This window comes from Acipenser ruthenus, chromosome 15 (genome assembly GCF_902713425.1).
Source record: "Acipenser ruthenus chromosome 15, fAciRut3.2 maternal haplotype, whole genome shotgun sequence".
In the NCBI taxonomy this organism is placed as follows: domain Eukaryota; kingdom Metazoa; phylum Chordata; class Actinopteri; order Acipenseriformes; family Acipenseridae; genus Acipenser; species Acipenser ruthenus.
In genome coordinates, this window is record NC_081203.1 from 9,100,154 (window position 1) to 9,116,144 (window position 15,991).

The following is a 15,991-nucleotide window of genomic DNA, read 5'->3' on the forward strand; positions in this document are numbered from 1 at the left end:
CTACAAAATGCTGCAGCCAGGTGCTAACCAAAACAAAAAAAAAAAGTGAGCACATTCCCCCAGTGTTAGCAGCCCTCCACTGGCTCCCGGTGCTGTGCAGGATTGACTTTAAGGTCCTTCTTATCATCTATAAAGCCCTAAAGGGTTTGGCTCCGGCCAGTCTGAAGGATCTTTTAGTCCTGTATGCCCCTGGCCGGCCACTCCGATCCCAAGATGCAGGGCTGCTATCTGTCCCAAGGATTTTAAAGCAAAGGACAGATGGTAGAGCATTCAGTCATGGAGCACCTGAACTCTGGAATGCTCTACCATGCACAGTGAGAGACGCACCGACACTAACAATTTTTATAAATAGATTAAAAACCTTATTATTATTATTATTTATTTCTTAGCAGACGCCCTTATCCAGGGCGACTTACAATTGTTAGAAGATACTTTATATAATAGGGCTTTTATATCTTTATAATATTTATTTTTATTGTATTACTTGTATTGTAACACTTGAAATGTATTTGCTTACGATTGTAAGTCGCCCTGGATAAGGGCGTCTGCTAGAAATAAATAATATATAGTTTTATTCCTATTTATTGGGTTTGAGTTCCTCATCTGTTGCTTTTATTTGCTTGAATTTTGAAATGTTGTTTTCTCTTGCTGTTTTTATTGTACTAAATGTACTTCTGAATGCTCTTTTTCTTGTTAAAAGCGCCTTATAAATGAAATTTGATTTGATTTGATGTTTGAGAGCCCACTGGCTACATGATTAAAGACATGTTATTGCGGAGACAGAAAATGATATGCAAAGTGAATCTAAACAAGAAGACATTCATTAGGATAACTGTGACATCCATATTAAAGTGTTTAACACTTAGTTGGGCAACATAAGTGAATACATTGTCATTCTATTGGCCAGAAGAATGAGTAGAACATATACTTCTGTACCCCACATTCTAGGGGCTTTTATATTTACACTTGGTGTTCAATATGAAGTAGACAGTTCAGTGTGAAATACAAAGTTATATTACTGGTATACAAAAAATATGAATCAATTTACAATATGCATAAAAGCAGGGTAGTAAGCAAGACCGCCCCATTGCATATCAGTTTAAGCCATTTGATGTTTTACAATGACTGAATACACAATACAAGTTTCAATTACGGCACGTCTACGTGACTGTCCTCAAAACAGATCAGCCAAAACAAAGGATTTCATTTTTTTTCCGGTGAAGAAATATTGACAGAATGTATCAAATGACACAAATACAGCTTGTGTTATCATTTTTTCAAAGAAAAATGCATTTGTTACTTAATGGGTTAAGAATCTAAGACACCAAGATACACATTTCACACAACCGTGCTTCTGATTTAAAATGTAGGGGTGTTTGTAACTCTTCAATTTGTGAAAGCTCAGCAACAAGGCATACCATGATGGTTCTCACAGTAAAACCGTGAATAGCTTAAACTGCTATGTGTCGAGAATAGCACATTACACTCTGTAATATAATTGGTGTTCTTGTTAATCAAGCAGTGTTACAATACAGTCATTATAAAGGCCTCCCTCAGTGTCCATGCCACCAAATACAAAGCAGAGGTACACTGGTGCTCCTCGGGATGAGCTGCTGCTCTTCTCTTCTTCTGTGCTGTCAGCTGCTTGCTGGGCTAAATCTTTCCACTCTTGGTCCCCACAAGCTGCTTGTGGACTGGATGCTTTGGGATCAGCCCAGGGAATGACACACATGGAGTGGTCAAGTCTTTTGGCGGGCAGACCTTCAAACTTTAAGAGTGTCCAGCGCTGTTTCTCTGTATGAGAATATAAAAAGAAGGGATTCAGCTTTATAATATACTGTAAAAAAATATTTCTTAGCAAGACCCTTATACTTTATAAAAAAAAAAAAAAAAAACAACTATCAGCTGGCCTCACAGATCCTGATTAGCATCTTGGACTACCTAATGTTACCTTAGCTAAGGTAGTGCAAACTCAGCAGTGTCTTCGGGGTGAAAACACCTTACTGACTGCAAAGTATGTCAGTCACAATCAGCTGGTTTGTTACTGTTACTAATGTTTTGAAATAAATATATTTGCTTCAGGATAGATTTTTTAAAAACTACACATCTGAGGATGTGGAAAATGTACAGAAGTATTTTGTAGCTTTAATACCTTCAGTTAGGATGGAAAGCTGGGAGGAATTATAAGTAGGCTGCCTTTGTTCATGGTAAAAAATAACTTATTTCATGGTCTAAAAACAGGTATTTCACATAATATTCACATAATATCAAATAATATTCACATAAATATTAAACATCATATTTATTAAAGCAGAAGAAGTGCAGGATGCGCTCTACAGCCTGGACGTCGCGAGTTCGAGTCCAGGCTATTCCACAGCCGACCGAGGGCGGGAGCTTTCAGGAGAAAATAGCAGTCACATTCAAAACTGATCATTTTCTCTGGAATTATTATACAACAAATGTCTCTAAATATTTAAATGTTTACCTGAAAAACAGGAAATGCTAAATTGTAGAATATTAGATTTTTATGTCCACCTTTTAAAGGGATTATATCTTCACCATCAGTGAATTATCAAACAAAATAAAAACACACACGTGAAATGTCCCCTTTTTGTAGAATCTTTAGCAGAAATATTTCCGATCTTGATGCAGCTGGTGTCTTTTTAGTTGAAGACCTTTTAAAGAAATCGTGCAGCTCTACCCGGAAGCAAACTAAACTGTCTGCCAGGTTCCTAAATGCAACAGGTAAAGCAAACGTTAGCAATACTGATACCAAGTACAGGATAAGGATTAAGGAGGCAGTGTGGTCCAGTAGTTAAAGTTCAGGGCTTATAACCAGAAGGTCACTGGTTCCAATCCCACCTCTGCTACTGACTGACTCACTGTGAGACCCTGAGCGAGTCACTTAACCTCCTTGTGCTCCATCCTGCGGATGAGATGTTAAATCAGTGTATTGTAATGCACAGTTCACAGCCCACCTCTGTAAAGTGCTTTGTGATGGTGGTCCACTATGAAAGGTGCTATATAAAGATATTATTACTATAAGACAACAATAAGTGTTTAATCAGTAAAAATAATTCACTGTATTAAATGCCATTAGGCATGAGAAACTGTAGATAATTATTTTCTTAACGATTTAGCGCTTTGAGTTGTTTTGTAACCATGGGGGGGTGTTTGGCAGTCAGGAGCAAGGGCTCCTCCCTAGTTCACCCAGCCAATCTATCAATTAACCTCCCTATTAAGCACTGGGTCAAACACTCATTCTCGGCCTTGCTTTTTGCATTGTGTATTGTGACACAGCGCTGCAGACCCAATTTTTCATTCTGCAGTCTGTGCTTCCCTGTGCGTTGCCAGGCTTTTGCTTATATTGTTACATTTTTCTGTGCTTTTGGTTGTGAGAAACCTTTATAGGAGCGGTTCCCCTGGTTTGTCTATGTGCATTTTGTTTGGGGTGTGCTTTGTTTGCTGGGCTCTGCCATGCCCCTCTCATCTTTACGGTGCGCTTATGCTCCGCAGTGCTCTGTGTTTTTCAGCCCTGCATCGTGGTCAGTCCTACTCTGTGGCTGTCAGCCCTACTCTGTGTTTGTCAGCCCTACTCTGTGTTTCTGACATACATACATATACACACACACATATTTATATTATATATATATATATATATATATATATTACACACACATACATATCCACACATACATAACCCCTACCAATAAATAATTAAGCGTAATGGTGAATTAGCAATACACACTAAAAACCCTAATCACATTTAATTCAGCACCTGGGTTTTTTAAACTAAACACCTAATAACAAAGTATTTATACAAACAAAAAAATACCCGTTATAAACTATATAAAAGTTAGCAGAAAACGAGAAGTCTATAAATAAATAAACAGACTTAGAAGGACTATATACTTTGTCTCAAATCGTACATAATAACTAACATAGTATAACGACAAGAGTTAAAGAAGGAGTCATTAGGAACGTAATAATTACAAAAAGAAAAAGAAACAGAAAAACAAACAACGAAAATAGAACAAAATACAAGTACCCACTGATTTACTTTCTGGGTCAGCGTTTGTCAATACACACCATTCACTCTGTAGATTTAAATTAACAGTCCAACCCCACTCCTACTAAGGACTGAAGAGACCTCCATGAATTTTGTATCCCGTGTAATATAATCCATCCCTGTTTGCCGCGAAAAACCCATTTAGGAATTCCTCCACATCAGAGTCCTCCACGATGGTATACATATTCACAAGGTTCTACTTCCAGCCTCAACCCAGGTAGTCGAAAGCCGAATCTTGTTCATCTACTGAAACGCCGCTTCATACTATTGTGACAAACGTAGAACAGAGTTTAGAATTAAAGATTACTACCCCAGAAAACAGCAGTAACGAAAAACCACAGTCCAGGAAAAAAAAAGAAAATACGCTCTCTCTCTCTAGAAAGAAACCGGCGCCTTATTAAGGCTAAAGGGGGCGTGTCATTTATTACACTCAATTTTCTTAAAAGGACAGACACGGAGAACCGTGACTCGTCACAACACATGAATATACACATACATACACATATATACAGGGTTAGACTCCTACAGAAAATAGTGAGTGGACTCTATTGGTTTAACCAATGTTGAGCAATGGTGCACATTTTCCTACCCACAAGGGGTTTTGTGACCCCAGGGCCCAGTGGGGTCCCGGGGCAATGCTTCATTGGTACATTTACAGTGCCAGTGAAGTCAAGTTTACACCTCAAAAGATGACATTGATCTACCAGTATTATTTGGGGAGCCAGGTCCATGAAAAATCATGCTGTTGATTGGGAAAATCTTTATTTGCATTTAAATAATGATATTATGTAGAGATTGGAACAAAGTTTTAGGCTACCAATAATCAGTATAATAATTAGAATTAATAGTGGAGCATATGCTGTCACTGTTGGGTGGATTTTCTATGGAAGGTTCCCAGCCCAGAATAAAGAAAAAGAGACTCTCGCACTCTAAACTAGGAGGGCTATCCTTGCCTGTTCTTGAGAAATATTATTTGACTGCAAGGCTATCGGTGCAATACTGCATTTAAAAAAATGTTAATGCGGTATGTACCCATCACATGAAACCATTTGGGAAAATAATCTGACTATTCACATCTCCTGGGTCCCCCAAAAATTGTTTAAACATTTTTTAAAAATTGTATTTTGCATACACTTAATGTCTGGTATAATGTTTACATTTTTTTAGGATTTCGTCCACAAAATAGAAAGCATGGCATCAACACACTGCAGGACATCTCCAGATGGCACACTGTCATCCTTTGACACGCACAGTCAAGCACAATACAATAGCAAAGGCACTCGGTTCTTTCAAGGCCACACTAATAGCATACATCCAATTGAAGAAATATTATTGCTGCATGCCAAGCCAAATTTTTCAATATTCTAATATCTAAAAACAACATATTTAAAACTCAAAATAAAACATGATTAACATTTTTAAAAGAGGTTTTTAACATAAAATATCGCAGTGGTTTCTGCCTTAAAATTCTATGTTTTAATCATTCAATTTAAATAACACTGGCTTAAAACGTAAAAAGGAACAAAATGTGTACAAAGGTTAAAAACAGACAAAATCACCCGTCTCAACAGCACTCATTACAATACCTAATGCCTTTCTAAACATAATAAAAGACCACACATTAAATAAATCCACATCACAGATGTTGGGGTGAGGTGAAGGACAGCCAGCTTTCTCTCATCCTGCTTCTCGACAGTGAGATTCAACACTGATTCAGCTCCTCAATCACCATCTGCTGCCTCGCTGAAGAGCTCTAATGGGACCGGACTGCACTTCTGCATTACCTGACTTTTAAAGGTGCACAAGACACCTACTATTAAGTTACATTATATGCATTAGTCCGACATTAAACCTACATGTAATATGTGGAAGGTGTATGCGTTGCTCAAATGAGATTCTAAATGCTTTTATTTTATAGAAACCGAACGTTACTGTAGCCTACTGTATTTGAGTGCTGTTTCTATTTAATTTCCAAAAATAAACACTTTTAACAAATCATAATAAAAATAAAAAAAACCCTAGAAGTGCACAAAAAATAAAAATCGAAAAATAACTATCAAAGCACCAAAAAAAATTGCAAATTATACAACACACAATAAAGCACAAAGCCATCTTATTAAGTTGTATGCATAAAATTTAAAAAAGAAAGAAAAAAAAATATTTTTAAAAAAATCGGACAAAATAGCAAGTCACAAATAAAAAACAACACGACAATTTGTATGCAATAAAATTAAGAACGGAAGGCTTTATATTATAACCTATAGTAAAACAGATGAGCAGTGTCTTTGTAAACACCGATATGCTATGAAACCAAGATCATGCAACAGTCTCTTGACACAGGGGTTGTGCCGACAGACTGGAAAATTGCAAACGTGATACTGATCCACAAAAAGGGAGACAAAACCGAACCAGGTAACTACAGACCAATAAGCCTGACTTATATTATATGTAAACTTATGGAAACTATAGTAAGATCCAAAATGGAAAATTACCTATATGGTAACAGTATCCTGGGAGACAGTCAGCATGGTTTTAGGAAAGGGAGATTGTGTCTAACTAACCTGCTTGATTTTTTTGAGGATGAAAACATCGACAGATAATTGCAAAAAATATGACATGGTTTATTTAGATTTCCAGAAAGCTTTTGACAAAGTCCCGCATAAAAGATTAATTCTCAAACTGAACGCAGTAAAGATTCAAGGAAATGCATGCACATGGATTAGGGAGTGGTTAACATGTAGAAAACAGAAAACAGAAAGTACCGATTAGAGGAGAAATCTCAAAATGGACCGAGGTAATCTACATTAATGACTTAGATTCTGGTATAGTAAGCAAACTTGTTAAATTTGCAGACAACACAAAAATAGGAGGTGTGGCAAACATTCAAAATGATCTAGACAGCATTCAGAACTGGGAAGACACATGGCAAATTACATTTAATAGAGAAAAGTGTAAGGTACTGCACGCAGGCAATACAAATGTGCATTATAAATATCATATGGGAGATACTGGAATTGAAGAAGGAATCTATGAAAAAGACCTAGGAGTTTATGTTGACTCAGAAATGTCTTCATCTAAACAATGTGGGGAAGCTATAAAAAAGGCCAACAAGATGCTCGGATATATTGTGAAAAGTGTTGAATTTAAATCAAAAGTATTCATACCCTTAGATGCTATGATAGTATTGTCTACAAGGTGCTAGAAATGTCAATATGAACCTAATTCTAGAAAAGTCTACAAAATGCTGGATTGTAGGTGAACATTCTTAGAGAGTATAAAAGGGTTAGGATGATTGCTGCCATTACTAATAAGTCAATATGGGAAAAAGTAAAGAGCGATCTGAAAACCTTAGGCAGAAAATTATTTATTGTCATAAAGCTGGAGAAGGATACAAGAAGATTTCCAAGAATTTGAGTATCCCAATTTCAACTATTGTTTCTATTATCAAGAAGTACAAGACTCTGTCACAACACTCCCTCGGTTTGGAAGGAAGAAGGTCCTTTCACCAAGAACAAGTAAAAGAATTATGATGAAGGTTAATTACAATCAGAGATGGACTGCCAAAGATATTCAAAGTGAACTGGCTGCAAGTGGGACTGGGGTTTCCATTTCAACCATAGGTCGAGTATTGCATGGTGAAGGTCTCAATGGTCACAGGCCAAGGAAAAAGACACTCTTAGGAAAACGTCACAAGGACAAATCGCTTAAACTTTGCAAAACAGCATTTGAATGATGGATATGAGTTCTGGTCAAAGATTTTGTGGAGTGATAAAAAAAAAAAAAAAAAAGTTATTTGTTCATGCTAGTTGTTACATTTGGAGAAACCCTAACCCTTCTTTTTTTCCCTATTGGTGGTGCAGATGCGGGGAGCCAGGGGTTCTCTTATGGGGGTAAGTGACGTTCACTTTCCAACCTTAGGCTCAGCCGAGCTGGCCTCAAGCTCCGAGAGGATGGTTCTCCGAGTGCCAGAGGGGACCCCCGGCCAAACCTCTTAACACTCTATCATCCCAGGTTTCCCCTGGGGCAGCATACATGCTCCCAGCCTTAGAGGCAGATCGGTTCAGTCTCACCTCTGAGAGGGTGGTTCTCCCTGAGGCAGGGGGCAACCCTGCACTCTTTTCTAACAATCTCTCTCTCATTCCAGGTTCATGCTCCCAGCCTGGAGGCCGATCGGTTCAGTCTCACCTCCGTGAGGGCAGCTCTCTGCGAGCCGAGGGGAAAGCATGTCATCTTCCTGAAGTCACAAGCACAGAATTCCTATTTCAAGTCCCAGAGCTTACTCCTCGCAGCCCTTGCTCCTGTCCAGTGAATAGGCCACTTAAAACATGTATATTTACACTCTTCTTTCAGAATTTCAGAATGGGGATTTTCACGGGAGACTAGTTATTACTCTGCAATAGGTACATTTCACGGAAATTGTGAAATCTGTGATGACTGAAAAAAATACAGCCTTGATCATAAGTAATGAGTTGCACATTTCAAATATTTTGGCATATACTTTTGATCAGAAAAGGAAGTTAAAAGAATTGGATAACCTTGTCAACGGTTCAGTAAATATAACTTGGTTCTGTATTTTCCTACCCGTGTGGTATTTATACATAGTGTTTAATGCTCCTGATGCGTCCATTCCTCCGGAGATGTAGATGAATTTCCCCAGCGACACTGCAGAGTGCGCAGCGCAGCCGGCTGGAGCGCCTCCTTTCACCTTCACTCTCTCCCACTTCAGATCAGCTGGAACACAAAAAGGAAACTATTTCAAATCAAAACACCAAAATGTTTCCTATTTATCAGTAAAAGTCACATTCAATATCGCAGGTTTGATTACACCAATGTGGATTAAAAACTAACCCAGATTAAATCAAGGATTATATTTTAATCATGTTGTACAAAACTTTAAACCAGGTTTTATACTTAAACCTTATTTAAAATCATCCAAGATTAAAATATAATGCCATTGCACCACTCATTTTAATCCAGGTTTAAACGTGAAAGGTGGATTCAATTTAAACCTTCCTGGCAGGTAGTTTAAACTTGGACATAATAGCAGCATCCCTTAACAAAATGTACCTTTCTATAAAATAAACAAGGGCACACTCCGTCTCAATTTGAGAACATGAAATGCTAGTCAGGGCAAATCTAACCCAATGAATATTCAGTAAAACCCATTTAGTTACAAACAAATAAGCTATAAGCATGCTTATAATATTAATAATATATAATTATAATAATAATAATAATAATAATAATAATAATAATAATAATAATAATAATAATAATAATAATAATAATAAACATATTTTAGGATGTGACATCAATGGGGAAGAAAATTACTAATTATTTTTTTCAGAACCCAAACGGCAAAAGACCAAAAAACTAGTGCTTGTCGCTCCTGTTCACCCGATTAGTCGGCCCACCTGAAAAGTATATTACAACAGGGCTAGGCAAAGTGGGCAGGCAGCTACTGACACCAGCAATAAGACATGAAACCCACAAGCAGGAGAAGCAGCACATACATGAAAGCTACTGTAAATCAAGTGCAGTGGATATGGTAGAAATGCTCCCTCAATTATAATAATTGGTACCTTACTGTTTATAAATTAACCCAAATTTGCACTAAAATAAATATTTTAAAGTTTACGCAAAGTAAAACGAAGCTATTCTTACAGTTACTCAAAGTTAAACGAAGCTATTCTTACAGTTACTCAAAGGTAAATGAAGCTATTCTTACAGTTACTCAAAGTTAAACAAAGCTATTCTTACAGTTACTCAAAGTTAAATGAAGCTTTTCTTACAGTTACTCAAAGTTAAATGAAGCTTTTCTTACAGTTACTCAAAGTTAAACGAAGCTATTCTTACAGTTACTCAAAGGTAAATGAAGCTATTCTTACAGTTACTCAAAGGTAAATGAAGCTATTCTTACAGTTACTCAAAGTTAAACAAAGCTTTTCTTACAGTTACTTGATATTCAGAATGAATGCAGGACGACCCGGTCGGCAGGACTGGAGCTTGTAGGAAAGCTGCAGGCTGCAGTGGGGCCTATGTTGTCACTTTTTGATAATTAATTTAAAACATCATCTGAGCAGAGAAATAATATATAATGAGTAGAATTAATAAAACAATGTTTTCTTGTGCTTGAACTCAAGTAATGACTGATTGCTAATCAGAAATGTAGGGTTACCTGCTTAATCCAAGATTTACTAATCCTGGTTGAAGGTGAAATGTAACTGTGATTAAAACATAAACCCAGAGCAACTAACCCTAGATTAGCACTTATTTAATCCTTGTTGATGGACTCAGCCCTAAATGTCTTGTTTCTCATTAAAGCACTGACAATATCCTTAACTGTCATCCATACTTACTTGTATTTATGCAATACAGATCACTGTAAAATTTGTCTCCAGCCAACCCACCATGGATATACAGTTTGTGTCCTACAGCCACTATTACATGACCATGTCTAGGAGATGGGGCTTTGCCTTGTGTATCTGGCTGTGACCAAGTTAGAGTAGCTGAAAAAACAAGAAAAACATGGCTTGGGGATTAGGATAGTGCAGTTTGTGTTGAGGTCCAAAATGAAAATAAGGAAGATACAGGATGTAAAACAAGCCATTTTCAGTAAACTAATAGACTAAAACATGCAATTGTTTTCTAAGGGGGAGCTGCTATATAACTGCACCACTAACACATGACATCCAGCTGAAGAGCTCTACAATCCGAGTTTCTACAAATGTATTTGTTTGGTTATAATTGAATTATTACCCAGGGTAGACAAGTATGTTGAAATAAATATTATAGGGGCAGCACAGGAGACAGCAGTGGTAAGTAATGCATGTGTACAGCCACACGTTCTTATTTTATTACCTTCTGATGTCCAAGATTTTGCTGATGAACAAACAGACATTGCTAAAATAATCACCTGCATCAAAAACATGAAGCTTTGCATCATCAACAGGCTGTGCTCCTGTATCACCTCCCCCAAACACGTACAGCTTGTCACCTATAGATGCTGTACACGTGTGATAGGTTCGTGCTGAAGGTGGGGTCCCACGAACAGTTACACTTCTCCATGTGCCCGTATCTAAGGGGAGGGGGGGAGGGGAGGAGGAGGGACATGGTAAATAAGAACATAAGAGCGTTTACAAACGAGAGGAGGCCATTCAGCCCATCTTGCTCGTTTGGTTGTTAGTAGCTTATTGATCCCAGAATCTCATCAAGCAGCTTCAACAACATTACTGGGGAGTTGGTTCCAGACCCTCACATTTCTCTGTGTAAAAAAGTGCCTCCTATTTTCTGTTCTGAATGCCCCTTTATTTAATCTCCATTTGTGACCCCTGGTCCTTGTTTCTTTTTTCAGGTTGAAAAAGTCCCCTGGGTTGACACTGTCAAGCAGCAGTGTCCCCCACCTGGTCAAGAGTCCAGAGCCCTAACCACTACTCCACACTGCTGTCCCAAATATACTAGTTATCTTGATTACAATTGTGGCAATGTGGCCACGCCCTTGTGCGTAGTTTGTTTATATGTTACGTGTTGTGTGTAAATGTTGGTGTATAGAGATGGCTGCACGGGATATAAATGGGTGTGTGCAGCACGAGTTATTTAAGATGTAATTGTATTTAAGCACGAGGTTGCACGTAATTAATTCACATTGCCACACAATGCGATATATCTTCTTTCAGAAATGGGAATTGTCAAATTAATGGGTCAATTTCACAGAAATCCTGAAATCTGTGAGAACTGTGAAAAAATACAGCCGTATTCAGAAGAACATAAGAAAGTTTACAAACGAGAGGAGGTCATTCGGACCATCTTGCTCGTTTGGTTGTAAGTAGCAAAGTTAAACAAAGAGCTTTATTATTATAGAGCTTTATTATTCTGTAATAAAACATCCTTACCTAAATTTAGCACTTGTATGCAGTTACGGTTGCCAGACTGCTCTGCACCACCAAAAACCCAGAGGCTATTGGGACTGCACTCAGGGACAAAGCTTGTGTGTTCATACCTGGGCAGTAAACCCTCCCACTCTGGGATATCCCATTCATGAGTATCTGTGCAGGAGCAACACAAAACAGCATGGCAAGTGCACCTGTCATAATGGAATCTGTCACAGTACACTTTTTATAAACAATTAAATAAGTAAACATGACTTATAACATTGTAATGAATTGTCATCTCAAACCACTGAATTGAATGAAAAGGCAAGGGCTGCAGGTGAACCACAAACCATACAGTTCAAAGACAAACGTCTTACCATCCAACTAACGAGCCAGGTCTAATCAGAGGCGAGCACGGGCGTTATACTGATGTCAGTAATATTAACTCATCGGCCACTAGCAGGAGATCCTTTACAAGTCGCATTTAACAATTCCTTAGAATCATTTGTATTAAAAGTTAATGAGAAATACTGAAATTCTGTCCCATAAAGTTGGCAACAAGATTAAGAAAGACAAAAAAAGATAAGTTATCATACTAGCAAGAAACAAAGGTGTTTCATTATAGTTTTAATACCTTTACGGTGTTACACTGAAAACCTAACCCGCTGATTAAGAACATGTTGTTGGATAATCGGAAAGTATTATGGATTGGATGGATGGAAGGTTCTGTGGTTCAATTACATAATTAAGAACACGGTTGGAACAATGACCAGGTCAGGAAGGGACAGAGTTGCTCATCCCTAATTTAAATGAAAGGTATTGTCCTCTTACCCAGATCTATAATGTGTGAATCAGAGAAGCTTCCATTAGGGTTTGCACCTCCTACAATAAGGATCTTCCCTTTGCCCTGGTTGTCCGCAGCGCTGGGAAGGTAGGTGCATGTGTGACCGACTCGAACCCCAGGACTCTCCCCTCGTGGCACAAGGGCATACCTGAAAAACAGGCCAGCAAGGAACACACTGTAGAACATCCCCTCACACCACACTGAGCACAGAGCACACATTACCATTACCCGGGAAGCACGTAATGAGATCCATTCAAAAAACTACAACTTAAAATGTTTTTATGAATACAATCTTGAAACAGCAGTCCAGAACAGTTTCAGGAATATCAAATTCGGTTTTATCCAGAAAAACAGACTTTGAAATTACATTCCTTAAATAACTCATGAGTTAATGAATTGCGCCCAATATTTCATGAGGTTAGTTTGAACATCATCATGAACTGTGTTTGCCTCTTCGACTTCTGTACATTTTCTATCAGGTTTCAAATTTAGACAGTGCTAACCCAAATACAGGATGTATTCCATATTCAATTCACTGTGAGGCCATGTTGCCAGTAAATTATAAAAGTCATCTGTAACTATTAAACCCTTACTGCTGCTGATGTAAGAAACATTACAGAAACGTTATAAAGCCAATCACAAGTTTTGAATACAAGTCTGTGGCAGTCTGGCGTGTGTGGGGATGTCACAGACCCAGTAGGAGACAGACACAGACAGCACTGGGGTATGAAACCCCCTAATGCGCATATTTATTAAATAAAAAGGTTTTTAAAACAGAATAAAAGACTTTCACAAAACAAAACGGTGTGTTGGCCAAAATAAAAAGACAAACAAAACGCTGACCCAAACAAATACTGTGCTGAGGTGGTTTAGCACCAATAGCAATTGTCAATATTTTTAATTATTTCTCCTCTCTCACTCTCCACTCACCGAACACCCAGCCCCATGTGCGTGAAACACTGGGGGCGTTCACTGAGATCATTCTGCGCAGATTCTGTACAGAATCTGACCAATTTAGCCAATGATCTTCTATGAAATGGTCAGATTCTGCACAGAATCTGCGCATAATGATCTCTGTGAATGCACCCACTGGCTCTTTTACACATTGTGCTCCCCGTGCTTCCATACTAGTACCCACTTTAATCTGCACGTGGAGTGATTGTTCAATCCCCATGCCTAAATACAAATATACATTTATCAACACTCGTGCTAAACATAGACCCACATTATATCCCGTGCATCAACACATATACACCAACATTAACACGCCACATACAACATAAAACACAGGGTCGGGGCACCCTGCCACAAAGTCATTTTGAATACATTGAAAAATACATCTAGTCATTTGTTACAGAATTAAGTTTCTTTTAGTATTTCAAAATAGTAAGTCCTATATTTCCCTGCATAAGGGCCCTTCACTACTGTTCACTACGGGGAAATAAAGACTGAGCACAGTACATTCAAATGATTTTAAAGTCTGTTTTGTTTAATAAATAAAATGTGATATTCATGAAAGATTGCTGTTAAAGAAATAGTATTTTGAATATCAAAATTTATTTAACATAATCCATCAAAGCAGACTTTGTGTCTCTTGTAGTTTAGGAATTTCTGTCCTGACGGGTGTTTATGATAAATGGCAGGTATTTTTCAAACAGAAGTCCTACTTTATGCCCTTTGATGTACATGTCACCGAATCCCTTGCTATAGGAGATTACAGCAGACGTGTGCTTCACATGCACCTAAACACATCGAAAAAATGAATTCTCTTTGCAGCAAGTCAAAAACCATGCAAACACAGTAAACAAAAAACAACACACACACACACGTTCAGAATATGGCATCGATACTTATTATTTTGCACGTAAACCTGTGATATTTTTTTTTTAGATTACTTCACAGGTCTATAAGCCTTACACCTCTACAAACCTCAGGTCACCAGTGACGTTTAGTGTCTCAACTTAGCATCCCAGGGAACAATATTCCACATCACAGAACCAGCACACATTGAGTACAATAGTCTGTGTATGAGAGAGCCCCGGACTGCATGGCAGGGCAGTGCACTCGCAGTACTGTCCCTGACTAAATCCTGTGCAATTGTCTTTAATCAGCAAATAGAGGGAAGGTAAATTAATAAAATAAAATAGACAAATCAAAATATTAGGTTTCCTTCTATCTAATTGATTGCAGTTTCAATACTAGATTATTCCGTCCAGACCTGAAGTAGCTCATGATCTCATTGTACCTGTTAACCTTGGAGTGGACTGGCCCGCCAGACCGCAGTTAGACACCCCTTGCAATGCAGTATGGTGCTATTTAACAAAGGTAACATACTATATATAAAATAACTGCATTAAAAAAGATCCGGGTAGCTTACCAAGTTCCCTTTTGCAGAGACTGATCTGGTTCTAGTACTTGAAGCAGCCCCATAATACTTGAAACACAGAATACAAATTGGGTTGATTATGCCTGGAACAAAACTCAAAATACAGTAATGAGTGTAGTTATTTCGGAGCTTCACTATGGGCCATTTTGTAGGTAATAAGAGTGTGGCCATGCTTTTACTGTGTTTAATATAAGAGTTTACAATGCTATACCACAGCAGATTTACCAGATTGCCTGTTCTTTACCGTTACTAGATTTGCCGATTTTTATGTCAATAAATCGCCCCTAGGGAAACCACCAGCTGCATTAATATATCAATAAGAGAAAGCATTCATTCAACAGGTGCTACCCATTTTTGCTTAAAAACATATTCATTATAATTGGTTCGGATCAACCATGTATCTAAAAACAAAAATACACGTTACAACAATACCATCACAACATACCACGACGATCGGAACAGAAATGTGAAATGATTCGGAAGTATTTCCTTCTAGAAATTCAATTACTACTATCTTGTTAATATTGATTTTTTTTATATATAATAAAATATCAAACTATATTAATTTACTTTTTTCAGCAGCACAACTATGCTTCTATTCCTGCATATCAGACACTGTTGCTACCCCACGCCGTTCACTTTAACCTTTCCCCTTTGTGCTCTCACAATGGACCAATGAAATTGGACGTTCTGTGCTGCCAAGGAAACGAATGTTGCTGTCATAGAGACCGGGCTGCGTTAGGCAGAGCGCTCTGCCGTGACGCTAAGTAAGATGGCTTTTATATAACAGTGTGTTACGAAGAGAGAGTTTTCAAGATGGC

At 37.9% G+C, this 15,991-nt stretch overlaps 1 protein-coding gene across 4 annotated transcripts; it reads right to left on the reverse strand.

Moving 5' to 3' along the window:
* Positions 1 to 792: 792 nt before the first annotated feature.
* On the reverse strand, positions 793 to 15,905 carry rabepk (Rab9 effector protein with kelch motifs). 4 transcript variants are annotated; one of them, XM_034036760.3, is made up of 8 exons: positions 15,616 to 15,904; positions 15,162 to 15,253; positions 12,772 to 12,932; positions 11,962 to 12,114; positions 10,986 to 11,147; positions 10,429 to 10,578; positions 8,651 to 8,800; positions 793 to 1,794 (listed from the first exon to the last, which is right to left on the reverse strand). In XM_034036760.3, the coding sequence occupies exons 2-8, from the start codon at positions 15,212 to 15,214 to the stop codon at positions 1,511 to 1,513; spliced, it is 1,113 nt and encodes a 370-aa protein (XP_033892651.3). In that variant the 5' UTR covers positions 15,215 to 15,253; positions 15,616 to 15,904; the 3' UTR covers positions 793 to 1,510. The 4 variants fall into 4 exon arrangements, with proteins under 4 accessions (XP_033892651.3, XP_033892650.3, XP_033892649.3 ...); XM_034036759.3 differs by having other exon boundaries at positions 15,162 to 15,218; positions 15,741 to 15,903; XM_034036758.3 differs by having other exon boundaries at positions 15,162 to 15,218; positions 15,616 to 15,903.
* Between the last annotated feature and the right edge of the window lie 86 nt (positions 15,906 to 15,991).